This window comes from Sphaeramia orbicularis, chromosome 9 (genome assembly GCF_902148855.1).
Source record: "Sphaeramia orbicularis chromosome 9, fSphaOr1.1, whole genome shotgun sequence".
Lineage (NCBI taxonomy): Eukaryota > Metazoa > Chordata > Actinopteri > Kurtiformes > Apogonidae > Sphaeramia > Sphaeramia orbicularis.
In genome coordinates, this window is record NC_043965.1 from 29,706,565 (window position 1) to 29,733,531 (window position 26,967).

At 39.2% G+C, this 26,967-nt stretch overlaps 2 protein-coding genes across 4 annotated transcripts in view; one reads left to right on the plus strand and one right to left on the minus strand.

Moving 5' to 3' along the window:
* Positions 1 to 14,769, minus strand: part of kiaa0825 (KIAA0825 ortholog) — a 117,843-nt gene extending 103,074 nt beyond the window's left edge. For all 3 annotated transcript variants that reach the window (XM_030144033.1, XM_030144036.1, XM_030144035.1), the window contains exons 1-6: positions 14,371 to 14,769; positions 11,006 to 11,158; positions 4,688 to 4,850; positions 4,181 to 4,351; positions 3,784 to 3,969; positions 3,246 to 3,570 (exon numbers count right to left, since the gene is read on the minus strand). In XM_030144033.1, the coding sequence (XP_029999893.1) occupies positions 3,246 to 3,570; positions 3,784 to 3,969; positions 4,181 to 4,351; positions 4,688 to 4,850; positions 11,006 to 11,136 (976 nt within the window). In that variant the 5' untranslated portion in view covers positions 11,137 to 11,158; positions 14,371 to 14,769. The remainder of the gene's footprint in view (positions 1 to 3,245; positions 3,571 to 3,783; positions 3,970 to 4,180; positions 4,352 to 4,687; positions 4,851 to 11,005; positions 11,159 to 14,370) is intronic.
* A 306-nt stretch (positions 14,770 to 15,075) lies between these two features.
* slf1 (SMC5/6 complex localization factor 1) overlaps positions 15,076 to 26,967 on the plus strand; it is a 43,935-nt gene continuing 32,043 nt past the window's right edge. The window contains exons 1-14 of the mRNA XM_030143431.1: positions 15,076 to 15,290; positions 15,991 to 16,102; positions 17,115 to 17,193; positions 17,330 to 17,555; positions 19,623 to 19,773; positions 20,494 to 20,616; positions 20,772 to 20,837; positions 21,351 to 21,497; positions 21,689 to 21,858; positions 22,001 to 22,135; positions 23,052 to 23,205; positions 23,319 to 23,487; positions 24,287 to 24,432; positions 24,818 to 24,927. Of these exons, the coding sequence (XP_029999291.1) occupies positions 15,992 to 16,102; positions 17,115 to 17,193; positions 17,330 to 17,555; positions 19,623 to 19,773; positions 20,494 to 20,616; positions 20,772 to 20,837; positions 21,351 to 21,497; positions 21,689 to 21,858; positions 22,001 to 22,135; positions 23,052 to 23,205; positions 23,319 to 23,487; positions 24,287 to 24,432; positions 24,818 to 24,927 (1,787 nt within the window). The 5' untranslated portion in view covers positions 15,076 to 15,290; position 15,991. The remainder of the gene's footprint in view (positions 15,291 to 15,990; positions 16,103 to 17,114; positions 17,194 to 17,329; positions 17,556 to 19,622; positions 19,774 to 20,493; positions 20,617 to 20,771; positions 20,838 to 21,350; positions 21,498 to 21,688; positions 21,859 to 22,000; positions 22,136 to 23,051; positions 23,206 to 23,318; positions 23,488 to 24,286; positions 24,433 to 24,817; positions 24,928 to 26,967) is intronic.

The following is a 26,967-nucleotide window of genomic DNA, read 5'->3' on the forward strand; positions in this document are numbered from 1 at the left end:
GAGCTGCTCTTATTAAATATTAACAAACGCCATTCCCAAGTAGCCTCAATCCCCACAAGCACCTCCAATGCCAGTCAGAGCCTCAGCCGAGCTATCTCGCGTCACTACAGAACCTCTCTCCCCGCTGAATAGGCTGCTGTGCTTTCTCTAAGAAAGAGTTCAAAGACCCAGAAAGGGCGAGGAGGGGGTTGGCAGTGGGGATGAATGTGCTTGCTATACATGTTCTAACTCAATCCTTTTTTTATCTATATGGAGCTGCCAACGACGTCATATGGGGAAATTAGTCGAAGTGGAATTCAAATCAGTGCTATCAGAATGGGGCTGCAAACTGTTTGAACAAAATTTCACAACCCCGATTTCACCCCTGTGGACGATTGTTAGGGAATAAATTGTATGTGTGTATGTGGAGAAGTTCGAATAAAAGCGTTTGATGTCCTACAAAAACACAGATCTCCTATGTATACATATGCAAATTACAGATGCCATATGGAAATTTAATGATGCATTTTTAAAAGGGAAGCATTAACTGACTCTTGATCACACAATTTTCCAAAGAAGTTTGCAATTAATGTGCATATACAGGCACATGTGCACACTCAACATTGACTCTGAGACAAATGGGTAGATGCACACATCACGTGTTCAAAGGTAATTGAAAACACACATGCATACCCATCTGAGCATCAACCTGCACACACTCCATAAACAATTGTTTAACAATCACTAATGATTTTGGCATTAGTGTTTGTTAAACTCTTCTGTTATCTATATTTCTCTTTTATTACCTATACTTCTTCTATTATCTATATTTCAGGAGGAATAACTTCATACAATATTGACAAAAAATATATAATTGTTTAAACAAAGAAATTTGAATACATATTTAATTGTTTTAAAAAAAAGGGATTTGACAGAAATAAATGTCAACCCTTGTCCATAGAGGACTACAGCAGAAAATGCATCCCACTTTCTCCTACCATAATTATATAAAGCAAAAGGCACTAAAAACTCAATGTACAGTGCCTCGACAGTCTGCATGTGTACACACACACACACACATAGGGGCATACACATGCATACTTGGCCTACCCAGTACCCTGCAGAACTACTGAGGTGTGTTGGTAAAGTTTAAAGACTGCATTGTTCCTGACCAGCCAACCTGTCCAACACACTCCCCAGTCTCACTGCTCACCCCATTAGACTTGGAAAAGTATGAGAAAATGGGACGATCACAAGGAGAAGAAGTGGACAGCGGAGGGGTAAAGTAAAGGAAAAGAAGGAAAAGGATGAAGGGGAAAAAGGAAAAAAGAAGGCTAAGACCCTTTACATCTGTCTAGGTACAATGTCAGAGCCTGCCTTTGAGTTGGTGGGGTTAAAAGAGGAGGCAGATCTTGCTGTGAATGCTGTTAAATGGTTCAGTGGTTTGACAGTGGCTGATGCTACAGACAGTGCTGCTCCCTTGGGAGTCTCCCAGGCATGGCTCTTATCAAAATATACCTACTACCTGCTTCTTCTGCAGAAATAAACAATAACACAGCAGGAAGGAGGAAGAGATCTAAAGAGTCATTGGATGCTTATGAAAATAGAATCACTTTTTTTTAAGTATTGTCATAATTGTCTTGACAATTACGGGCATGGCATACAGCATAGACAGTAAAGTGTGAAAACAGATTATGCACTAATGTTCAAGATATGGCTCTTTAGGAGCCACAGGCATTGGGATAGTTGATATGTGGGTTCTGGAGCTTTTGGGGAGATACTTTAAACGGGAACAACACAAAAATGTAATCCCAGTTGTAGCCCTCAAAGCTGTGTTGCAGCTGATAGTCAAACACATACACACACAAACCAGCACACACACACATACACACGTAAAACCAGCACAGGCAAAACTGCTCCATTTTACCATCATTACACAGCACGGGTCCCCCGCTCCCTTTGGAGCCGTGTTCTGCCTCCGGTGCTACATTTGACGGTTTGTTGAGCGGCACGTAGGTGTAGGCCTCCGCCGCGTTACGTGATCAAACAGCCCAACTGACGCATGGCCAATTATCCTGGCTGCCTCCTCTCATCTCACGTTTAAGGAGAGGGAAAGTAAAAACCAGAGAGGGAGATGGAAGGAGAGCGATGGAGGGAGGGAGAAAGAAGCAAGGCTGGTGGTGTGTTTATCGAAGAATGGCAGATGTAAAAGCACTCTTCTCCCCATTCCACAGGGAAGCTGACATGTGCACCATTTTTGAAAAAGTAAACAATAGCTCACGCATTTTACTTTTTTTTATTGTGAATATTTACCCCCAGCAAGCTGTAAATAGGCCAAAACAAAGAGAATAGGGGGAATTAAGAATCAAAAGTGACATGGAGTGTGAAGGTCTGTGCTCCTCTCTGGTTTCAATATATAACATCGCTGCCTGTTCCATCAGACTGTGACAAGTTAGTGGAAAATATTAAAAGTACTTTTTTTCTCTCTCAAACATCCATCTGACTATGTATCAAGGTTGTGAAAATGTTGATTCTTGTCCTTACTCCTATGCCAGCTCTTCTATAAGCCACAGTTGATGTACACATACAGTTATACCACTGCTCAAAATTAACAGGGAAGTTATGATCGATCAATCCCCTTTCAGCGCTGTAAGGTCATAAGCTGTTTTCCGATGTCAATTTTGCTGCATGCCCTTGTTACAGCTGAGCTATGTTTACGTCCATTTACAGTCCATTGGTCAAGATGGCTTCAGTGCATATTGCCTTAGGTTCAAGGTGAAGCAATATATGAATTCTGGTCTAAACACACTATAGACAGACCTTGTATATAGCACGGACCTTTCTTAGGCTAAGGGTCCATCACAGTCAGATAAAGTATGTGAGTAAATGGTGTTTAAAACTAGTTTCATAAGAAGCCTTGGCCCTGCAAATGCTGCTCCTCTATATTTGTTGGTAAAAAAGGCAAGTGACATAGACAGGAAATAGGGCAGTAAAAAGAAAGCAATTACAAGGGGAACAGCAGTTACTGACAATCACTTACAGAGGCCTTGGCTCAGATCACTACACACTACAAAACAGAAAAGTACAAATGGAAAAGACAAAAATCACCTTTTACTATAGGAAGCAGGAGTGTAGGAAAGAGGGAAAAAAATCTAAATAGACTTTGAAAACCTATGAACATACTCTAGGAGACAGAGAAATCGAAATAATGAGCAGAAAGTGAAAAGTGAAGGGATTTTAAAAAATAAATCAGACAAACCACTCACCTACGGTTGCCCGGGACCTCGCTGAGTATTTCTTTATCTTGTTGCTGAGCGTAGTGTTGTCCCTAAGGGCTGCCTCACATTCTTTTTCCATCAGGGACGCCAGTTCCTGTGCCACAGTGCTGAGGAAGGCTGCGTTAAGGAAACCCAGGATGGTGTGCGGCTCTGCTAACCTTGACAGAACATGGAGCTCCTCTGTCAGAGCTTGGGTCAGCACTGGTACCACAGAGCGGAAGCCCACGGTCAGTCTGTCAAAGCCCGTCTCAATGCCTATTGTGGATTTCAAGGCTGAGTGCAGCAGAACCAGGACAGACTGGGCTCTGATGCCCTGGTGAAAGAATATCAACAGTGTCATTGTAGACTGACATGTTTACAATAGCAGTAGGCGATATTCCATGTAATAGGTAATAAATAAATCCATACCTGTATATTAAAATTAATTTCAACTAACCAGTTCATCAATCTTACACAGGAAGTGTTGGAACATCAACTAGAGTAAAATTTTGAATGTTTCACAAGTTTTCTCGCTATTTTAATGCACCTGGTAATGTGCAAGCGCCTCAGACTCAGGGTAAAGAAAGAACAGCTGTTGCAGACAATAGACCCGTTCAGGGATAGACAGGGTAGAAATACGTCCTGGTCCAGGATGCTCTGGGATGCGGGGAGACAGTCGATCCAGCAGGTGGCGGCGCAGCTGGAGACGCACATCATCCCACGCTGCCAGAATCTTGTGAAAATGGTAAAATAGTGAAGTAAAAAACACACAAAGGATGAACAACAACCACAGTAGTTTTTGTAACAAACAGCATAATCACTCAGTTCATTCAAAACAGGCTATTTCAACATATACTTAACTGCAGAACTATACAATAAATAATCTAATGCATTAACAGGTGTATATAATAACTGAAAAGTAACTGATTTAAAATGTGCATCACCTCTATTGAAGAGTCGTCTCTGACTGCATGAATGAGTGAAGGATGAAGAGAGGAGGATGCAGAGAAAGAAGGGGTGCACGGAAAGCAGACACCACGCTGAGAGGACAGATTCAGCAATAGTTCTAGTGTCACCTCCTCTTTCCCTTCTTCATCAGACCTCAGGTACTGTTGCTGAATGAAACAGAGGAGTAGAAATGCAAGGTTATACGACAATGCAGTGTGAATGTCAATTTTACAAGCCATTCCACAGCAGCAGCAAATTTGACCTCTGGAGGTCTTGTAAACAAACACACAATAGCTAAATGGTAATAATAGAATGTCAGTGAAATCGTTTGGGAATTAAGGATGCTCAGCAATGTAACTGAAGATAAAACAGTGGTAACCATCCATCATTCATCAGTCTTATTGTACTTTGCTCTCACTTACTCTTTGTGAATGTGCTTATTATTGACATTGTTACTATCACAATCAGTTAGGGAAATCATCAACAACTTCCTGTTTGATTACCAAAGCTTTAAGGAAGTCCATGAGATCTCCTGAGGCAACAGGCCTAGCCGTGGTGTGCAGTCTGAAGTTGAACCATTTCAGACATTCTGTTGGGCTTGGTGGGCGCTCCCCTGGCTGCGAGTCTCCCATTTTGGCCTGGAGCTCCTTCAACTGCTGTTCAATGCTGAGTGTCAGGCAAGATACACAGTATAAGTCTGAGTGCTACAGTAAAATTATGCAAGAGTATACATAATTCATTTCAGAGCACAAGACTGAGGCACTCAGCAAAAAAGACATAAATGTTTACCAACAACAAGAGACAAGAATAAAATATGAAGGAGAAAGAACATCTGCAAACAAATTTACAAACATGGCTTTTATTGTATTTTTTTATTCAAAATGGAATGTTTCTGCTTTGCAACTGGTTAGGAAAAAAGCACGCTCCAGGTGAATTTCCATCTTTTCACTGGACAACCTGACTGTCAGGTTTTTCTTGGAGAGTAGCTTCATTATGAAAGGAGACTGTTGTGAGATTACTACCACACCCAAATAAAGACCCAGGTGCTCCACATGCACATTGTGGAAAAAAAAAAAAACACAAAACCAACCACATTACAGTCATGCAAACACAAAAACACCACATTAAAGACACACATGGACCTACACACTACATCACATTTTACTCTCCCTCACTCTCATTCACTGTCTGTGCTGTGAGAAAAAAGATGCAGAAGCATCAACAGTAATGAACATAGACATCGATATATCAGCGTGTGAGTGTCTGCTAAGCATCTGGTGTGAAGTGGCGTTACAGGCATCGGCAGGCATCTGAGACACACGCTTCTTGCCGTCTCACGTCTTACTCTTCCCCTTGACACACATGCACACGCACAAACACAGCTCTTTTGATTTTAACAGACTGCATCAGCTATTCCGTTTCCTCTTTAATATGACAGATTAGAAATGACATCTTTGGGCCTGACATGTTTAGTCATTTCCATGCAAATCAATGCATATATATTTTCTCATGTAGGACTGTGCGCATACGTGTGTGTTGGTGTGTGTGTGTGTGTGTGTGTGTGCAGATCTACATACTCGGATAATTAAACATTCTGGTGTGTGCACTGCAACTGCATGTATAAATGAATGTGTGTGTACTTGATACTGAATCCAGTAAAACCAGAGAACTGTCAACTGTCAATAGTTTTTGTTCTTATTCACCTTTTTTAATATACTGTACTATGTTTATCAGACAAAATTAGTAATTTTGTGACATGGCTTCATTCTGTGTGTCTTGAGATTTGACACTGAACGGGCTAAATGATTAGTCAATTGTTAAATAATAAAAATAACACAATGAATTAGTTGCAGCTCTACATGCAAATTATTATGGCTGTCTGTCTTCACACGTTACTGTGTTAGTATACATGATGCAGAGCCAACGTGCCATTTCCCCATCAGACAGCTTATCCCCTACCACAGGTCTATAAACTGCCTCCTGCCTGCTCCTGGGCCATGAACACATCCAGATGTCTTACAATGGCAACACATTAAATAACCGTTCAATCTGACACACTTTCGTTTCAGAGGGGAAAATCGTAAGGGGATAAAATGTTATAGACTTTCACCAACCACTATCCTCTAGATTGAACACTGCCTAATGCCATCATTTTCTCTCTTTAACTATCTCCTCTCCTCTCTCTCCTTCTTTAGGCAGACCAGATGATACATCTCACTTTAATCTCTTGATACCAACTTGCTGACAGACAGGAACCCCGATAATACATTGGCTGTTTTTTTTTCAGCATTTTTGTCATGTTTTTCTTTCACCTTGTTAAATTATATGTGTGCATTCATGTATGTTATAGAAACAATAGTGCCTCAACCTGTGACAGATTGTGAGTGCAGCATCTCTTAACTATATTTGCCTAAAGCTCGCAAGCTGTAAAACACAGGTTCAGCAAGGCCCAAGCAAAACTAGTATGACTAAGAATTGCTTATGGCACTGTGTAAAATTAATAGAGGCGACTTTACCACTTTACTGTCTAGGAAAATGAACATTCTGGATACAGTTCAGTAAGATTTTCATTAAATATATATCTTAAAGAAATGTGAAAGTCAGCCTTGTAATAATTTTTAATTGTTAGCACAGATTTCCGTCATATGACAGGTCTTTTAATGAACTTTTGCTGTAGATTAACTGGTAGTGCAGAGCTCTGTATGTGTCTTTATAGTACATCATAAACATAGATGTTCATTCTGGGCTCCACCCCAGGACTTCACGTAGACAGCAGGTTTCAAATGGGCCTCCATCTGTAGCATTCTCCTCACTAAAGTTCATTAAAACTGAAAATGTAATTAGGCACTGTGTATATGAACCTGGTGTCTTTTTTTCTCGTTAGTTTTATAACAGAATAGAGGTCAAATTAAACTGCAGCTTTCTTTGTGAATCGTTCTCTGTAGTCTCTGGGATTCACTTTTGCCATATGTGAACAAAAGAGAAAGAGACTGTGGACTTAACACTGCTTTGCCTTGAAACCATTTGAAGTCATAGATTAGGACAGGGAAGAGAATGGCTCTTCCTACTCTCACACTAGTTTCCACCCTATCATCTAGATTCGCTCAACAAAACAACATACTCTAATGGCTACAGCAACAGCGAACTCTTTCTCACTCACCTCTTCAGATGCATTTTCAATCCATGGCTCTACCACTTTTCTCTCTCTCTTTGCTCCAAACTCTTACTTTCCTAATTTTCTTTTCTTTACTCTCGCCTTTCAATTACCCCTCCTTAGGGCCTTGTGCTGTAAGTTATAAAGTCAATGTGGATAGTCTGTGTCAAGAAGTCCATCCAGCTCTCCACAATGTTGCGACCTTTTGCCCGTTGGTGTGAAAGCTACCTGAAGCCTAATCAACTTGGTAGGATTAGCTGCAAACCTGATGACTTCCACTGCTGGCAGCTCAAACGCCAGGGAAAAAGACAGAAAGAGAATGGGAGAAGAGAAAGGTAGAAATGGGTAGAAAACAGAGAAATCACACAAAATAAAGCCATTCAAGTTTCTGAGGAAAGACGACAATGGACGAATCCGTAATGGCAAATACGCTGAAACAGAACTCAACAAAAGACCTGGAGAATGAGAAAAGAGGCAGAGGAAACTGGAAGGAAAGGATTCTTTAGGCCTCTTGACAAACATGTCAATCATCTTACCCTAACTGGCACACACACATACACACACAAACTTGCATTTTTACTGCTGAAGTGAAATCTAATTGTTTTTCTGACTGGTCTTGCCAGACAGCCGACACCGTAACTGGGCTCCCCCCAACATCCACCACTGCTGAGAGAGAAAGGGAGCAACCGGAGGTCTTTTATTAGATATGATGGCACATTTCACAGCTCCCTGACTTACAGAAACCCAATCCCGCGATTAGTCAGCGCTTTGACGTTATCTTAAGTTCCTTGTCAGAATTAATTTAGTGTGGGTGGGCTGCTGTGGGGCTGTCTGTCTGTCGCGCTCCGCTCCCCTCCGCTCCAACAGGAGGTGGGGGGTTGGAGGCAACGGGGGCAGGAAGATCCCTTTCAAATAAGCCCCAGCTTCAGTCAGTGCCAAACCAGCCGCCTGAGAACTAAATATCTCTTCCATCAAAGGGCCCCATTCTGCGAGGGGAAGGGGCCTTGAATGAACAGGCTGAAAACAGATCCTGTCCTGGCCCGGCCTGTCGGCCACTTAGTGCCCTCACCCCTGAGCCCCCCAGCCACCCAGCCTAGCCAATGATACCAGAGAACCGATACAGCTGATATACTAACTTAACACACGTGTCACGCACAGCTAAACACAAAATCAACTACATTCTGTGAGGACTACAGATCAGTATTTTTGTTCATTGAGAGGGAACCTTGCACGATAGACTTTAGGTTTTTGACTCTACCTGCTTGAACACATCCACAAAATCCTGATTATCTCAAACACTTGATACATGCACACACATACATCCAATGAAATTTAAAGTATTGATAGCCTGATCAAGATTGGCAGGCGACTAGTGAGAGCCATTTGCCTTGGCAGTGTGAAACTAGAGGTCTGTCTGCAGTCTCTTGGCCTGTGCTGACACTTCATTAGAGGTCTTTCCTGGTGGCCCACCACTCCCCACCCAAACACTTTACCGAGCCACTGTCCCATCTGATGAAAACTAATGGATTACAGCATTTCAATTTGGGGGAGCCAGCTCCGTTGTCAGCCTATCTTAATCTCCTTCAATTAGGGAGCAGCTCTTAGACAAATCTCTGACATCTGAGAACTAGGAGTAGGCCAGTCACTTTGACCCATAAACAGGTTGAAGTCCTTCACGGGTGTGGGCAGCACCGTCTTCCCTTTCCTCTCCCCTACTTCCGTAATTTGTCCCAAACACTGATAAGTCAATTAGGTAGCAGGTGAGTAGGCTGTCAATGTGTGTATGTGGGTGTTTATTCATCTGCAGCCCACCCTGGTTGAGGTAAAAGAGGGGCCTTGTAAGATTATGTTTGCCTGGATGTGTCTCGACATTATAAGGTCTGTCCTGAAGTAATCTGGAAGGAAGTTAGCTGGAGCCTGACTGAGACACTGACCAGTGTTCCCCTACGGCGAGAGGAGGATTGCCTTATTTTTAGCCCCATTCTCCATTATCTGGACGCTTTGTTCTCATAATGGTTATCCCTCTCCCATCTGCAGGAACACAAAATAACCCTTTAATGCTTAGAAAGCAGAAAAATGGCCCGGCCTTCGGTAATAAGCCTTGAATTACCTACCCAAGGGTTTTCGTTTCAAGATGTGGAATCTTCAATTATTATGTTCCCATTTAGAAGGAGGAAGGAAAGAAAGAGAGATAAAGGGAGGGAGAGGGAGAGAGTGAGGAAGGGATGAGTCCCAGACTAATGGTGCCAGAGTGAAGCTTTGTTCACTTGCTACATTTAGCTTGTCCTTCATCATCTGCCCTCAGCCTCACAACGCCACAAACGATAAAAGACCTGAAATATAGATTTGGTTTTTTCTTCTCTGGCCCTGTGTCATGCATCTTTATCAATCTATTTACGCTCTCAAACTATCCCCATCAGCCATCATTGACAGCCATCTATATTTCAGTCTTTGATGACACTGAGAAGCAGAAAATTAAATACAATTTCCAACACTGAGTTTTTCCATGAACCCAAGATAGTTCTTGTGTATTATAATAGTAATACAATTGACTGATAGGGAAAATACTACTGATGCAGTTCAGGGCTTCTGATAATAGATCCGACAACACTTTAGCCACAATGCAGTACTTCAAAACTCATGTCACATTCATGTAGCAAATAGTACATCCTTCTATCACCAATATCCACATTACTCTGTTTTCATTCAGACTTGGGTGTGTACTTTCAAGGTATTAGTTACATATATATGATACTCTACAAACAACAAACAAAAAAGGATAGTCAGATGTTCAGCTGTGAAAACTTATTTACTTAGTGTCAGTGTCTAGTTTAATGCAAGCAGAAGTCAAACTTAGGATTGAGTTACTGTGTACACTGCCACTGGTGTTGCCCCATGTCAGTATCAACAATCCTGCTACATACAAATAAGTAAAAAATTAAAGGTACCAACAAAATTAGATGTTTCAGAAAAGTGTTGGGGCACCTTGGATGAACACCATTATTCCCATACATATTCCCTCATTGGTTTTTGGATGACAGTGGAGAAAAGCACTGTCGAACATGTCAATCAAAATGTCCTATGGGTGTTGAGTTGGGTTGAGCTGTGGTGACTGTTAGAGTCATAGCATGTTATATACATCATTTTCATTCTCATCAAACTATTTGAGAAGCCATAATGCCCTAAAGCAGAAGGGCATTGTCATTTTGGAGGAAACTACTCCAATCTGGTATTTCCTTTAAATTGTGACATAGTGTTTTGACATGTAAGTATCCACGTAGGAATCTAACTGAGTGTAAACAGTTAAATAGTCAGGTTTTTGCCAGTAGGAATTTGCGATAATAACCAGGTTTCCAATAGTCACTGCTGCACTCTTATACCAAAGTATGCATTATATCATGCTCTATTTCTGTGGATGTTATACTCTGTTAGCTTCACTGTCATGTGTGTTTGGAGGACTTCTTTGTCAGCTGAAGTGCTACCTAATTTTAGCACAGCTTTGACACCATAGTTTGCATTCAACAAAAGATGAAACATTAGTAGAAAAAAAAAAAGGCAATACTCTGAGAAATGATAAGAGACCGGTAAAATACAAATGGGAGTTTCTTCTACAATAAAAATCTCAAAGAGAGAAATTTTAAGCTAGTGCTTTCTTAGTCAGACTCACCTGTTTGCATTGAGTTTCAGCTTTTCTTCTGTGTCTTTTAGAAGTTGTTCAAAGTCCAGCTCACTGGATACCCCTCTAAGAGGCAGCTCCACAAAAGCGTGGTCTTCAGGAAAATCTCCTGGCCACTCCATGTTGATGTGCAGGAAAAAGGAGCTAGAGGAAGAAAGGCAGAAACAGAACTTTTATGAAGCATTCTAACAGAATATCATAATACTGCACATCACCAACTTGAATAATGGAAAACATAGCAATTGTATCAGGATTAAATCGATCAGTGTAGCTGGTCAGCAGTTAACAGAGATCTGAGAGGTTATGTTATCACAGTTGAGACACCAACCACAAACATAGTCATGTGGTGTATTATAATAATAATAATAATAATAATAATAATAATAATAATTAGAAACTTCCTCAATTCTTATTGACAGGCAGAGACACAAATCAACTACACCTGAAAAAAAAAAAAGCTCATGAGGTACAAAATCTGTTTTCCTGCCTCTCGTTTCGAGCTCCCCTCCTCTCTCTTCGCAAATTCACTGGAGGAGGAGGAGGACCCCTGATCAAAATGCATTGCCTCTGCCTCTAACCATTTCCACCTACTGACACTACAGTGAGTTAAAACAGGGAAAAAAATAGACCAAATAAATAAACAATGAGGTGAGATGCTCTTCAGTCAGGGCTTTAAATAAACAACTCATCTCCTTACGTCTCTGCCAGAACTGAGGGGCGCCCCCCTACCCCGTGGTGCTTAACGATCATGCTAACAGCCAATCCCATGCCTGTGCCACGTTGCTGGGTCTCATATCAACATTGTCATCAACACAAGTCAAGTGGAAGGTAATGGAGAGTGTCTGTGTCAATTTGGCTTTCTCACACTCCGCCTCTCGCCCCTTCCTCATCATCTGCTCTGATTTTAATAATCCCTGTCAAACTCCAAACAGCTCCCCGCACTCCTCACTGCTTCTTTGCGGCTGCATACAGTCTATGCCACTCTCCCTGACAGGGCAGACAGGAAGCTCAACATTCATTTAGCTGCACAAAGGGAGGCCTGTCCAGCTGGACAAATATTATTTTCCTCCACTGACAGCCCCACCAGTTAAGCTTGTCCTTTATTATTTCTCCCTCTCTTCTTCTCCCTTACTGTTTCCCCTCATCATCACACTCCCTCTGCGCCAGTGTCTGAGAAGGAGTCTATATACAGTCATTGCTGAAAGGGAAGATTTTCAATCCAGGGATTAGGAACTCAACATTGTAATTATATGAGCTGAGCCCAGACAGTGTGTGTACATGTGATTTTAAGTCGTTATGTGTGTACCGCAATGCCGCACTTGTCTTTAGGTAGAATAGACAGACAGATGGACACACAGTCTGAATGTATACACTGCATGTCTGTGACGTGTCTACCTCCTGGTCTGCCAGCAATCATCTGTTGAAATCATAAGTGTGTACATGTAAGTGTGTGTCAGGATTCTCCCAGCAGCACACAGGGCCTCATTAGTACTATACTTTAAATCATGCAGTCTCCATTGTCTTGTCATTAGCTCTTTACAAAGCAGATGTTAGTGGAGCCCCTGTGTGTTTCACAGTGTTGCAACAGGGACACTGGGCTAGGCGCTGAGATGCTACTTGCCTGAGACATCCACAGCTATTAGAAAAGAAACACACACGTACAAACACACATCACTGTCCTATCTCTCTTACTGCTGCCTGTCTACTCCTGCTAGACTAACACACAGGCCCATTTACAGTAATGAGTTTGTCCTGAAATATTTAGCAGCACGTCCCCCAGGCCGCTGCTTTAAAGCCACTTAGAGCATGTCAAGTTAAAGTCAACATTATTTTAAAGGGGTACCTAACAGTCAGCTGTAAAGGAAACATAATAAATTAAATAGGTGCATATTCTAAGATCACAACACTGCTGAGAACTATCTAATGCATGCCCAGGGGGGAGCATGGATTTACAGTTACTGTGCAACCATGTGGTACTGCTTTTGACTGATTTTATTCTTGACATTTTAACTCCTGTCCTCCTTGCCATGGGCTTTAGTGTTATCTGGTTTGATAAAGTTATAATTTTATTATATCTAAGAGGCATTTCTATAGTTTTACTGGTATTTTTTTCCACTCCACGAAAATATGTAGACATAATATCTTCCTAAAATATGTTGTGTATGACTGTATAGGGAAAAAGAAAACAACTTATGGAATAAAAAATTCCTATGTGATCAGGTTACACTGAAGGAATGAATAATACATGATTAAATCCTAATATTACTTGTTGTTGCTGTTTTGGGGGAATAATCATCATCATTCAGTACTATTAAAGTACCCTGAGCAATGAGTCAATTATAACAATTGAAAAACAAGACAATATTGATACTTTGCTGCAGATCATATATTACTGCACTGACATTATCATGATTTAACTCCCCTAAAGTCCTATTACAATGCAACAGAAAACCAACTGGTATAAACAACAAACACATACACATAAAAGTTAGATAGTTTTTTCTCTTCTTTTTTCCGCCATGCGTATGATAAGCAGACAAATCAAAACATCATGGACAGCACACTGAAGAACTCTTTGCTCAATCAAACTTCTAATAAAAAATTGCTTTTATTACTAACATACAGAATTTCCTATCAGTAAGAATATTGTATGCTGTATCAATCACAAATCTCTTTGGAAAATTTGTTTTTTGCGATTATGGCTGAATAAAATTAACCTTACTTGACTTGTATTTGGTAAAAGATATCCATCTTATTTTCCTTTACCTTAAGGCAAAATATACAAATTACTTATCACAAATATAGAATCTGTCAATTTACAATATAATAAAATAGATAAAAGCCCTACATGATCACATATCAAGCTGATGGCAGCAGACTGTCTTTGCTTTGCTTCATCTATGATTAAATGACTAATGAATTATTAATTCACTGAATCAGCTTTGCTGTCCATTATTACTTTCTATTTATTTTCACCTCAATAACTATTTATTCATTTCAGAGAAAGAGCTTAACTTATTCTCATTTAATATAATGTATGTTTATTAGCAAGTTATAAAATAATATCATCATAAGTTTTTTCTAGTCATTCGTGTATGGTGGCAGGTATACATAACACCACGATCAGATAAAGCTGAGACTATATGGGGTTATTAAACTGAAGAAACTGAAGGTTAGGCTATTTGTTTGACATGTTTTATTTGGCCTGACAGTAAGGCACATACAGTGTAAACTGAAAGAGGATGTAGATTTAATGTCTTGATTACAGAGTTAAAGAATCACGTTGTATCTACAAGCTTTATCTTACATAAAACCAAAGCGTAACTCTGACAGAAGACATAATTTGTGTATCCTACCTCTTGTAAGCTCCTTTAAACGTATTTTTCGATAGAGTGATATTCCATCGTTGAAAAAAATGTGAACACCATCACCCGAAACCACCTATTTCTGGTATTTGTCTACATTGTAAACATGTAGGTAGGACAGATATAGTAAACAGAGGCAGTTCTTTACCAGATATGCTGCCTCGTTAAATCACATAAATGATAACGATAGACAACATTTCCCCCGGTGTCACTGAATGGTTTAATATACGTTGCATTACGCAGTGACTGAAAACAAACGTGTTACAGCTTAAGCACCTTCTCTAACCCTAAACCAAGTTGAAAAGTCATCAATTGCACCAAATATCCCAGCTGTTTCTGTCGGTTCTGTGTAATATCCCGTTATTTTGCTTATTTCCGGGACAGAAAGCGTCCGTGACAACAACCCGGAAGTAACTCTGTGAAAACTTCCGCTCGTTGGTGCGGTCCAAATAACAATATTAATAGGGGTAATCGGTCCATGATGGTAAATAATACGCAATATATTACAGTAATAGGGGATATATTTTTTGTAATTTATTAATTTTAGAATTTTATATAATATTTTTGTGGAAATATTTACATTTGAAAATTGTTAATGAGAATATTATATTAGCTTAAGCACACACAGACACCCCCTTTTAAAGAAGTTTGCAAAACAGTGAAGCTGTCAACCACATGACAATTACTGATGGTTAAGTCGCTAAAATGTTACACACCTCTCCCCTGTGATGTTTCTTGTCAGCGTAGAAGTTGTTTCGGACTGTGTTTGCGCTGCCGAGCGTATTTAGGTAAAAATTCACCCATAGAGATGTAGCGATCATTTCTGGTATAATCGGACGCTACTGTCAGATTTGGCGCGACAACACGAACTGAAAGACCAGCCTTCGCCGCTGTTTTGTGGGATGAAAAAGGTATCTGACTAGTCCCCTGAATTAAACTGGAAGGCAAACACCGATGACTGATGTTATGTAGTTATCAGTCAGCTTTAAGACAGCCTGTACATTCACGTTGCATGTTCTTCAGAGGTTTTACAATACTTTTATAAACTTGTATTTTCTTCAAATATTTCTATGTAATGCTACGTTACACCCTGTTGCATTTCAGAAACAGTTATTGTATTTTAACTCCTCACTAGTGATTTTTTTCCCCCATATTTACCTTACCCAGTAGTACGCCAAGTAGTATACAATGTTTCTAAATGTTTTATTAGTCATTAAATGGACTTGGATGTGTAATTTAATAACAGAAAAAATATAATTTAGTATTCTCTAATAACACTGAAAGCAGCCAGTGTAATGGATACTTTATAGTACTTTTTTGGACTATTTCTTTTGCAGACAATCATTTTTAATGGAGCATTTCTACATTGTTTTATTTTTATTTTCACTTCAGTAAAGGATCTAACTTCCATATGTTCAGATGCATTTTTTTGCATTTAACTTTACTACTTTGTCTATTTTAATTAATGTTTGATTACTTGACTGTCCTTTAATATGTTATGCAATCAAACAAGAGCTACACAAATATTTTTTTCTGCAGTATAGCTTCTTTCTCCACTTCCATTTTGTTGACTCATTACTCTTTTCACTTGCTTTTTTTTTTTTTTTAAAGCATGGCAGACTGCACACATGTTTTCCAGATATCTGGGATCAAGGACCCTGATAAAAAGAAGATAATAGTTCGAGGAATCCTTAAGCTCCGTGGAAGATACCTAGGTGGCTCAGTGAGTACATCTGCTGTCAAAGAACCTTGGAAAGATTCGGGCACTTAACACTGTCTTTAGAATACTTGCAAAATAGCAGTAAAATTATGTGTTTTGTTTTAAAAGAAATGATGTTTCACTCTGAAAGTGGTATTGGATTTCCTTCCTGCTGTTTTGGAGGCCACAGAAGTAGCTAAGAGATGATACATAGATAATGTTTTGCTCAGACATGTGCAGTGCTGAAACCTCCCATGTGGTTGGTGTTATGGAAATGCTGTGTCACACTCTAATCCTTTGAGATAAATAAAACACACCTCTAGCTGACTGCACTTCCTCTTAGTGGTGATGTATTCGTAGTTTGTGGTTGATACTGAATTTATCCAACTGTCATGAAGTGTACTTATGATGTCTGTCACCCAATAGTATTTCAGTATTACTACAGTATTTAGTGACTGAGGTCTGATCTTTTATTACCTCCGCCAAGGAGGTTATGTTTTTGCCAGGGTTTGTTTGTTTGTTTGTCTGTTTGTCTGTCCGTTAGTGTGCAACATAACTCAAAAAGTTATGGACAGATTTTGATGAAATTTTCAGGGTTTGTTGGAAATGGGATAAGGAAGAAATGATTAAATTTTGGTGGTGATCGGGGGTGGGGGGGGCCCATTTCCAACAAATCCTGAAAATTTCATCAAAATCTGTCCATAACTTTTTGAGTTATGTTGCACACTAACGGACAGACAAACAGACAGACAAACAAACAAACAAACAAACCCTGGCAAAAAACATAACCTCCTTGGCATGGGGGGGGCCCACAGGGGGGGCCACTGATCAGCCTTGGCGGAGGTCTGCGCTCTCCGAGTGCTTCTAGTTTACAAAAGTGTTTTGGCTGTTGTAAAGCATTACTGCACATCTCATCACTTGGGATATTTTATTTTAATACTACTTCATATGTGCAAGGATTTTTTTTTTTCTTTACGGATGTCTGCCTGTCTGTCTGTGTTATGTGTTATATTTACATGTGATGATTATCTTGCAGGTCTATGAGCACTCCAGCACCCACCTTATAATCCCACAAGTTTTGTCTAGTGAGAAGTTTTTGGCAGCTTGTGCAGCAGGTTAGTGACACAGTGTTTCCTTTAAATGAAATGAATAATATTAAGATTAAATAGGGGTCAAAATCAACATAACAATGCTGCATTCAGTTTGTATAGTTTCTGCTTTTGTCTTACACTTTCAATTCCTTTCAATTAGGAAAATGGGTTGTGACCCCAGACTATGTTTTGGACAGTGTTAAAAATGGATTCTGGCTCTCAGAGGGGCCCTACGAGGTGGCTTTTTCAACAGCTACAATATCTACATACTACCCTGCCAGACAGTGGAGGGAGTGGGTGACCAGTGGGAGGCTAAGAGGGGCTTTCCAGGACTGGAGAGTTCTTCTGATGGTCCAAGAACCCACACGCAGGGCTATGTTCAACCGGTAAGATGTTATATCAAAACTATAACAACTATATCAACATTTTTCTGAGGTCTGTTTTTCTGTTTTGACCATCTGTACAGTCTGATGATAGACTTAATTTAATCAGAGCCAGTGTGTTGTGTTTTTATGATGGCTAAGGTCTAATGTTTTCTGTTGTTGTCTATTGTATTGTTTTGAATTGTGACCCTATATGAACATATTAAGTGCCTCTTGACTGTTTCCTGAGAGCACACTTGTAATTTGTAGTTCTTTAAATCCAAGACCAAAACTCTCGTGGAAGTCCAACCTACCAGCACAAGTGTCTTGTATTAAGGTTAATCTAGTGAAGTCATTTGTTTAACCCGTTGCACTGCTGCGTTCACTTTGTAAAGCTAAGTTCCAATCATTGTTTCATTTCCCCTCACTGACTTCCCCTCAACCCTTCGTAATAGGTAACCGCACAGGTCACATGGAGGCTACTTGGAGAGTATAGGGAAAGTGGGTGGGGTTGGATAAATATAATACACTGCTTCCCTCCCCTTGTTTAGTCACTTCCCAGATGCGCAAACAGTCATTGACAGATCACAAAGGTGTAGGTTTAATGCAGCACCATCTATAGTCACACAGAAACCCTATAACCATGAAAAAACACTTGAATTTGAACAAGAATTCTAGCTATTAAAATGCTTCCTCAAGCCAAACAACATCAACACAGGCAGCAAAAGAGTAGATGAAAAAGTTGTTACTAGGTTAAAAAAAAACTGTAGAGGCCCAGGACTATAAAATTATTTAAAGGAGTGATGTTTAGCTTTTTTAAATGGAATTTTGCATTTTAAAACATTTCCCTGTGGTCTACATAAACTGTAAATGCTATGCTTGGGTCTGAATTCTTCATTAATTAAACTTCACAGGCTCATCTTCAACCTTATTTCTGAGTAATGACAACAGAAAGGTCGTTTTGAGCACTGGCCCTTTAAATGCACATGAGCCACTTCATGCCCCACCCCCTCCAGGTTGTTGGCTGTGTTGCTCCGTACAGTTTAACCAACAACTGAACATTTAGGTAATCAGCTCGAAGTTTGGACATATTTTCAGTTTTTACTACAACCGCTGCTGCTGACAAACAAATATGGCGTACTCTGGGAAATGTTCCTCGGAAGTCTTGACCTTATTTATGCAAACGTCGTGATGTAAGTAGTTATAGATGTAACAAATTAAGCAGGAATTAAAACAGGTTGTAGAAATCCACTCTTTTTTTTGCCAGAATTAATATAAAGATAGCTGTGTAGCACCTGGAGGGTTCAAATTCAAACTTTTTGAACTATTAGGGTCCACAAATACACACATAAATATGCCAAAGACTACTAAAAGTGGGTTTAGCAAAATATGACCCCTTTAATGAAAAATGAAGTGAATATTTGACGATCAGCTCTTCTCTTCACAATTGTGTGTATGCATTCCATTTTGTTTACACTCCTTATTAACTGAAGCATTACCATGATCAAAATGTATCCATCTTCCCCTATTATGTTGATAACTCTGGCAGCCTGAGCTTTATGTATGTCACTCCACATAATCATGGATACATTTTGTTGCATTGCCGTTGTGGGTGATACAGATCCCCTCAGCCCTTTGACTGTCATTCTCAGGACATTCTGTACACACGTAGCTGGGTATTTATAGAAACACATATTTCCCCACTTCCATTTTCAGTAATAACATTGTACACGCCAGATAGTCAAACAGCAATATTTTTTTCCAGAAATAAACATTTTCACACACCTAAACTGGAGTTTTCATGTGGATGAAAGTCCAAAACACAGTAGAAAATATCAGTTTTTCCAGTGTATATAGTGACATTTTCTAGGATTGAAACAACACTTAAGATGGCTGCAGGGAATCCCCCAAGGGAAAGTGAAAAAGGACAACTTATTGGAGTGTGTGTACCTGGAAAAAAGTCTGTGACTGAAAACTTACACATTGAAACATTTTTGTACAGACTTTTTCAAAGGTTTGTTTCCTTTTTTCATGTATAAATGAAGTGTTTCTGAGACAAGATAGATGAGTCATACTTTATTCATTTACCAGGCTCTTAAAGGCTGGCAGGGCCACAGTTTACCACTGCCCTCCCTCTCATGCCTCCATCACTCATGTCATGGCCAAACCAGTAACAGAGGACTCCAAATCCCACAATGCCCCTTGCTACCCTGTTAGCTACATTGTCCAGCACCTCTTTGGGGTAAGTGAGATCTTTATTTATCATCAAATATCTAGCCTATTACATAAAACATGCTTGGAATTTGTATTCCTGTTCCTTTTTTTGGTGTAATTGTAATTAACTCAATTGTTTTTTGTTTAATGATTATCTTTAATATTAATTATGTGACTTTGATGTTATGGGATTGTTGTTCACCTAACATTCAAGCAAACACTGCAGAATTGAAACTGAATCCATACTACCTTGAATATACCAGGATTTCTCATGTCTTTCTATTCGTTGTGTGCCTTTACCAAGGGAGGTTGTGATCACTGACATGCTAGCTTTTATGCAAGAAGTATAGTGTTAATTTTAGTGGAAGATGCAAAGACATTAGTCACTTTATGTGGCAGGTTCTTTTGTAGTGAGTCTGCATTTACTCAAAGGTGAGTGTGGTTTGTTTAAAGAAAAACAAACCCAAAGAGCTTTTTCTTCTTGTACAGAAAGAATGGATAGAGCCAGTCCTATTTCCAGTGACGTGGCTATTAGCATTCTAACAGTCAGTTAAACTAGTGACACCAAATAACGAAAAGGAGGAAAACATAGGAACACACTGTCATTTTTTGGTTTAACAATATTGTGGACTGAAAAAAACAGTGGACTTTGCCCTCCACATGCCCTGCTTGTTTTAATATTGTGTATCGTGTCAGTGTTCAGACTTAAAAAAAAACTTCTTAATGTGTTCCGATTCTTATTTGGCAGAAAATTTGTGGAAATATGAATATCACCATAGCAGATGATATTCTGACTGAGACAAGAGAGACTGGTTCTGTTGACTTTTCTAAGCTGGAAACAGAACTAAAGGACTATGCCATCAAACAAGAGGTGTGTATTTGTTAGTAGAAGCATGTTGGAGAAGCACTGAACCATTTTTACCTCATTAAACACAACCCATAGTGAAAGCACAGTGTTCATGAAATGCCTTATTACTGAAATACCTTTCTGTCTGTATTTGATGCATCTGAGGCCTTTTTCCACAGGGCCAGTCAAGACTGCACTTCATTGAATTTCTGGGTTACCATGACCCGCACCGACCACAATCCCAAGTAGGCACACATACATAACTGCTCCACACTCCTGATCACTACTACACATCTCTAAAATAACTGTGTTTCATCAAGAAGATCAGGTCATTCAATTACCTTTATGTCATACATTTCAATGGAAAGTGACACGGAGAGCAAGGGCGCATCATACCCAGGTCACTGATTTAACCACTACTGTCAGCTGATTTGAGAGTTTTGATTGGCAGGCCCATTAACAATACTCTCCACTGTCCTGTCCATACCTTACCCAAGTGGATCTCCATAAGATTGCTATTATAAGAGCTCATGTATTTCCATTTTGTTCTTTCTGAGTCCATATGTTATTTGCCAATAACTGACAGTCTGAAATGACCCCCAGGAACTTTTGATGTCCATTCAGTTCCTATTTCCATTACCCTTCTGCCCTCCATTTTTTTTTTTCAATCTCTCCGCCGTCTGTTTCTTTTAGCACCATGTTTTCTCCTCCTCTCCATATTCCTGTTAAGTTTCCTGATTGATCCTCTGGTCCTCTAGGCAACCGAAACAGACTTCAGCAATGTCGGTACTATGATAGAATGTGGGTTCTTCATTGAAGCTTTGGACTCGATCAGAAGTGCTGTGTTCCCAGGCCTGTTGCCACCAGCACCACATCTGGTTGCCCTCCTAGAATATGCACAGCAGGTAGGACCAGAATTACCAGGCTGTAAAGATTCCTACTTGCTGCTTCATGTGTTCCAGCCCCTTAAAGAAAGCATAATCTCCATCAAATACTTTGTTTTTATTTTAAAGTTTTGATAGCTGTTATATGCAATTTTATCGAGACCATTGGACTGAGATGTCATCTGACAGTGTTACCTTTTATTGTGTTACAGGGTAATGCTCCATCTGTTTTCCTGAGAAATTTTCAGCAAGTCATGTATAGACTGCTCATTACAAATCCTCCCTGGCTGGCTCCCAATACGGTGAAAAAATATTATGCCCAGGTGTTGCAGTGTCCTCGGTGTAAAGCCGGCCCGTGGCCTTTTCTAGAAACCATCATTAGGTAAACTACTGAACTTGTGCCACAGGATATTTTCTGTCACTAATAATTGTACATTCTCAAACATCCTTTTCATTTATGAGCTTAATGATATGTATTAAAATGTATGTATCTACTGTTTCTCCATGTGTGTGTTTTCATTCAGTTACTGTCTGTCAAGAGACGACACTTGTCACCCGCTCCCTGGACCAGTCCTGCCAGCGCTGTTGCATTTTCATAGGGACCTTCTGGCATTTTTTCTCAAGCTTTTCCAGGGGGAACTCCACTCTGTCACCACTGGGTAACAATTAAGATATAAGCTGTGGTAAAGATGCTGCCATCCGTTGTTTACTTTAACTGTGTGGTCCATTCTGTTTATCAATTGGCAACAAGTTCTGGAGGGGATTTGCAGCTGATTCAACATGCAGTTCCCACAATGTGATTTTTTTAAGGCAATGGCTACTGCCACAGTACTGTGGCACAAAATATCGGTTTGTCAATTGCCACAGACCAATCAAATGTTAGCATTTGTACTTGAGCCAATCGGGGACACTGTTACATGAACTCATTCACCTCTTGTTGCCACAGTACTGTGGTCATATATGGTGTATAATTCAGAACATTCTTTTGTGCATTTTCCTACCACAGTATTGTGGCAATTGATGGAAGAAACAACAAATTGGTGATGGTATATAGAATAAATACTCTGTATGTTGTTTTATGGTGTTCTTTCCTCTGGAGGTGTGAGGAGGTGGGCGGAGCTACATGTTAGATGCAGTAGTGTGCTGTGTGACTTCTCAGTTCTGTGTCAGTTGAGTGCTGTGGTCCTGTGGAATTCTGCACTCTGAATGTTGTCCCAGTAGCTGATTTATATCAATGTTGGATTTACCTACCAGCGCCCCGCACCATTAGAAAAAGAAAATGCTACTCCAAACGGGAATTAAACCCAAATCTTCTGCGTTGCAGTCCGATGCGTTACCGCTAAACATCCACTGTGTCGCAAGTTGACCTATTCACTATGTGATTGCCTTGGTGCTTTTTTGGGACGTAAGTTACCAGCGTAGACATGATATAATGAGGGCACTGATTGGCTCTGTGGTAATAAACAAACCGATATTTTCTGCCACAGTACTGTGTCACTAGCCACTTTGTTTTTTAAGGCAGTGTTTGCTGTTATGTATGTGTAACATTTGCTCTTCTACCTTTCTCTGGTTCAGGGAATATGTGCTTCTTCATGGATCAGGAGTCTCTCAGGCATTGGCATCAGGGTCATTGCTGTATGGATCCTTCTGGACTGTGTGGGAGCGCTCCACCCTGTTGTCCAGTGCTGTGAAACGACTAACTCAGCTCCTAGTACAGGCTACTGCAGAGGTAAATATTACAGGACACACCAAAATTAGGTGTATTGTACTTGATTAGGTTACATATTTACCACATCTTGCATACTTCTGCTGAGCCTGAATGTGAATGTGTTTCCTTCATAGGACTACACTGAGGGGGAGGACAAACGGACTCCTCTTATGGTAGACACTCTAGTAGATCTCCTGTCTGTGGTAGTGGAGTTTTGGTGTCAGCATCACTACAAACTGAACCAGCACCTAGTGGAAAAAGGCCTGAATGACCTAGCAGAGCATTTCGCTGTACTCAGCCAGGGTATGGATTAAAAATAGAAGTATGATTTCCTTAGTATGTTCTCAGAGTGTTAGAAGAATAAGAAATAAGAAGTGGTATTTTGTTGTTTTTCTTTTTTGCATTTAATCTGCGTTAATTTACTGCTAAAATTGACTAGAATATTAACATGTATAAATGTATATTGTAACATGTATTAGGCGGTCTTTACCTTTATTGTTTGAGCAAGACTATGACCACACATCTACATATACTACTACAAAGACTGAGAATTGCATAACTGGATTATACAGCAAATATGTAAAGAGTATTAAAAACAAAAATGTATTTCAGAAAAAAAAAACAAAACATCTGAATATTGTAGAAGCTTTATGGGATCATCATAGAAAAAATGATAAAAGACCATGAAAGCCTTCTGGGACATTCTGAAGGTGTGTATTAACACACAAGATTATCTAAAAAAACTCAACCCAAGAGATGAAGATTTACCAAATCTAAATGGAAGGCATACTAAATACTGACTTTATGTGCAGAAGCTGTTTAATTTGGATTTTTTTATTATGTGTTTAAATACTGTGTACTTCCTTCCTTCATATTTTTAGTTAGAAATAAAGACCCATGCCCATTACAGCAACAAACCTTAAGGCTTCCTAAGACTTTTGCACATAACTATATAAATAGAGGTGTATTTTATTTTCAAATGTGAAAATCTTATGAGTAGTAAATACAATTAAGTCAAGCTAAAAGCAGTCATTTTAGGTTGTATTTTCTTATTTGTTTTAATCATCAGGAACTATTTGTAATACTTCCTGTTATGTCCTAGATGTGTCTGCAGTGGTTCTGGCAGAGCTCGTTGTCAAGATTCCTTCTACCAGACTAAAGCTGGTGATGGCTGATGCTATATTCAGGAATCTCTGCTGCAGAAATGCATCCACTGTGGGAGATGAACCCCTCTCTCTCAAGAAAATGGTGTGTGTATTTCATTCTTGGGTAAATAAAGTATTTTAATCCACCCAATGCATAACTGATTTTAACAGTTGTTGATGAATACAGTAGTGTTAATTTGTTTCATTTTACACCATCCTTATGTTGTAACACTAAACAGACATAAAACACAGATGTTCTGCATTATTTAACTTAGCAATGTGAAAACTGGTATGGATTGCATTACTGTTCAGTGCTACACAGACACGATTACTGATGTGGCTGACCTATTATATTATATTGCAGTGAAAAATGTCACACTCTTGCATAGTTTGTGTCTTTGAGCCACCTCAGCTCCCTAAACACACACACAAGCACCCACTTAAATATGAAGGCACTGTCTAACCTTATGTGTGTGGGTTTTTGACAGGTGCTGTATTACCTGCCTGCTCTGGAAACTTTAGCTCAGAGTCCCAGTGGTATTCGCCTCAGGACTGAACCCACCTTCCACAGCAGCACCAGCATAAGCACAGACTGTGGGTCAGTTACACACATCATTCTGTTTATGCTGCTTTTGCCTTATATGTGCATTTTTTGCAAGCACCTTAAATAGCGTTTCCCCCCATAAATACATCATGTCAGAGTTTTCTGCTCTCTTTTAGACCACTAATTAAACTGTGTCTTGTTTCTTCTCTTGTAAGCCAACTTTGCAGTGCCTGCTTGTGTTTTTGTAAAAATATCTCATCCAGACTTTAATCTGGACTGGTCTGGTTTTGCTGCTTCTTAAAAGGGAGAATTCCTCATTACTGTTTAATTGTTTCATTTTATTTTTAGGGACCATATATAGTATTATGCATAAATGTTGCCACATTTAGGGTAAAGACTCATTTTCATCTGCAGTCATACTTCAACATACAACATATTGGACAGATGAGACAAAATGCTTGACACAGTCATACATCACACATAATGGTCTACACATTTCAGCAGCGTAAGTACGTTTGATGAATTTAAAAAAAACAAACCTTTTAAATGCCAAACCAAAAAGTATCTCTATATATACTACAAAGGTAAACATATGGGATGGATTACACAGTCAGTGGTTCCAGAGTGGAGTAACTTTAAGCAGATTTTTCAGTTTAACTCTAAAGCTACTGATGGAATTACAGCTCTAGATGTTGCTCAGTAATGTGTTCTAGTGAGATGTATTTGTTTCACAGAGAAAGCTTAAGTCAGGGGAGCAAAAAAACACCAAAATCTGACAACACTCACATTTTCCATCTGCAGCTCTCTTCACTTAGCCCAAATCAAAAAGGTAAATGCATATATATAGAGGACCTGGCATTGTTTCATGCCGTTGTTGAGAAGTGGCACCACTTTTCCAAATATCAAGACATAGAGAGAAGTAGAGTTGTGTCCAGGTGATGCTCTAGATATTTAACTCTGTATTTTTCTGAAAGCACTTAAACTTGGGATTCATGGAGTAGATTTTTTGTTTTTCTAGAAATCAGCTAAATCAGCTTTCTTTTCAGTTTTGTAAATCATGCTGTCCTTCATCCTACCTTTATGGTAGCTTCTGTGAATCATTGTTTGGGTCAATATATAATTAAGGGACTTTTTGAGTTACCTTTACTGGGTAACATGATAGTCGACAGGTATAGTCAACATTTTTGCTGTTTTCAGGCCTAAAATCGACATAACCATAACACCACATGGCATTTTTACAGAAAGACTTTTCTAAATGTCATATGTACAATTGAGTAAAATTGAAATTGAAAGTTATGAAGATATTGTAATAACACTGTTGACATAAAAGTGTGATAAATACACACTTGCCTCACATGCTACTGTATATTAAATAACTAAGAAAGAAGAGAAGAACATATCTTGGAGTCTTGCCAGTGTTTTCTTCAGGAGGAAATGACATGTGGAACAGGTCATGTGATTTGGAATTAACACACTTCTTTGAGAGGTGTGTTTGTAATGGGTAACTTAGATGAAAGTCATTTCTTGGACACGGATATAATTTGTTATTTTCCATATAAAGTTGTATATATTGCCAAAAAAGGAATATCTGTCATGATTATCTCAATTTAGTGAAAAGAACACAATCCAAACAATTTTTGAATAAGCTCATTTTATTTTTGTTTAGCTAATTAGAAGGTCATTGTTATTAAATTTGGACATTGTTTTGTTGACATTTTAGTATATCTAGTCATTTAATAATTTTTTATGAATCATTTATTAATAAATGAGTGATGATGTGATAAATGAGTTTCCGTCATTAAATAATTATGGAATTTTTAAAGACATGATCATAATGAACATAAAAAACAGTTTTGTTTTGTTTTTTTTTTACTTTGAATAAAGAGGTATGCACAATATATCCCATGGACTTTAAAAGTCCCTCAATTATATAATTGACCCGTTTTCCTCTTGATACCTTAAAATTGAAAACTACATAAAACCTAAAAGATGATTTCTCAAACTCAAAGTACAAATAAAACTTCTTATACACTCAAAACTAAACTCAAAAAACAAACTCTAGTAATAGTGTACACCGTGTTGATCATACAATTC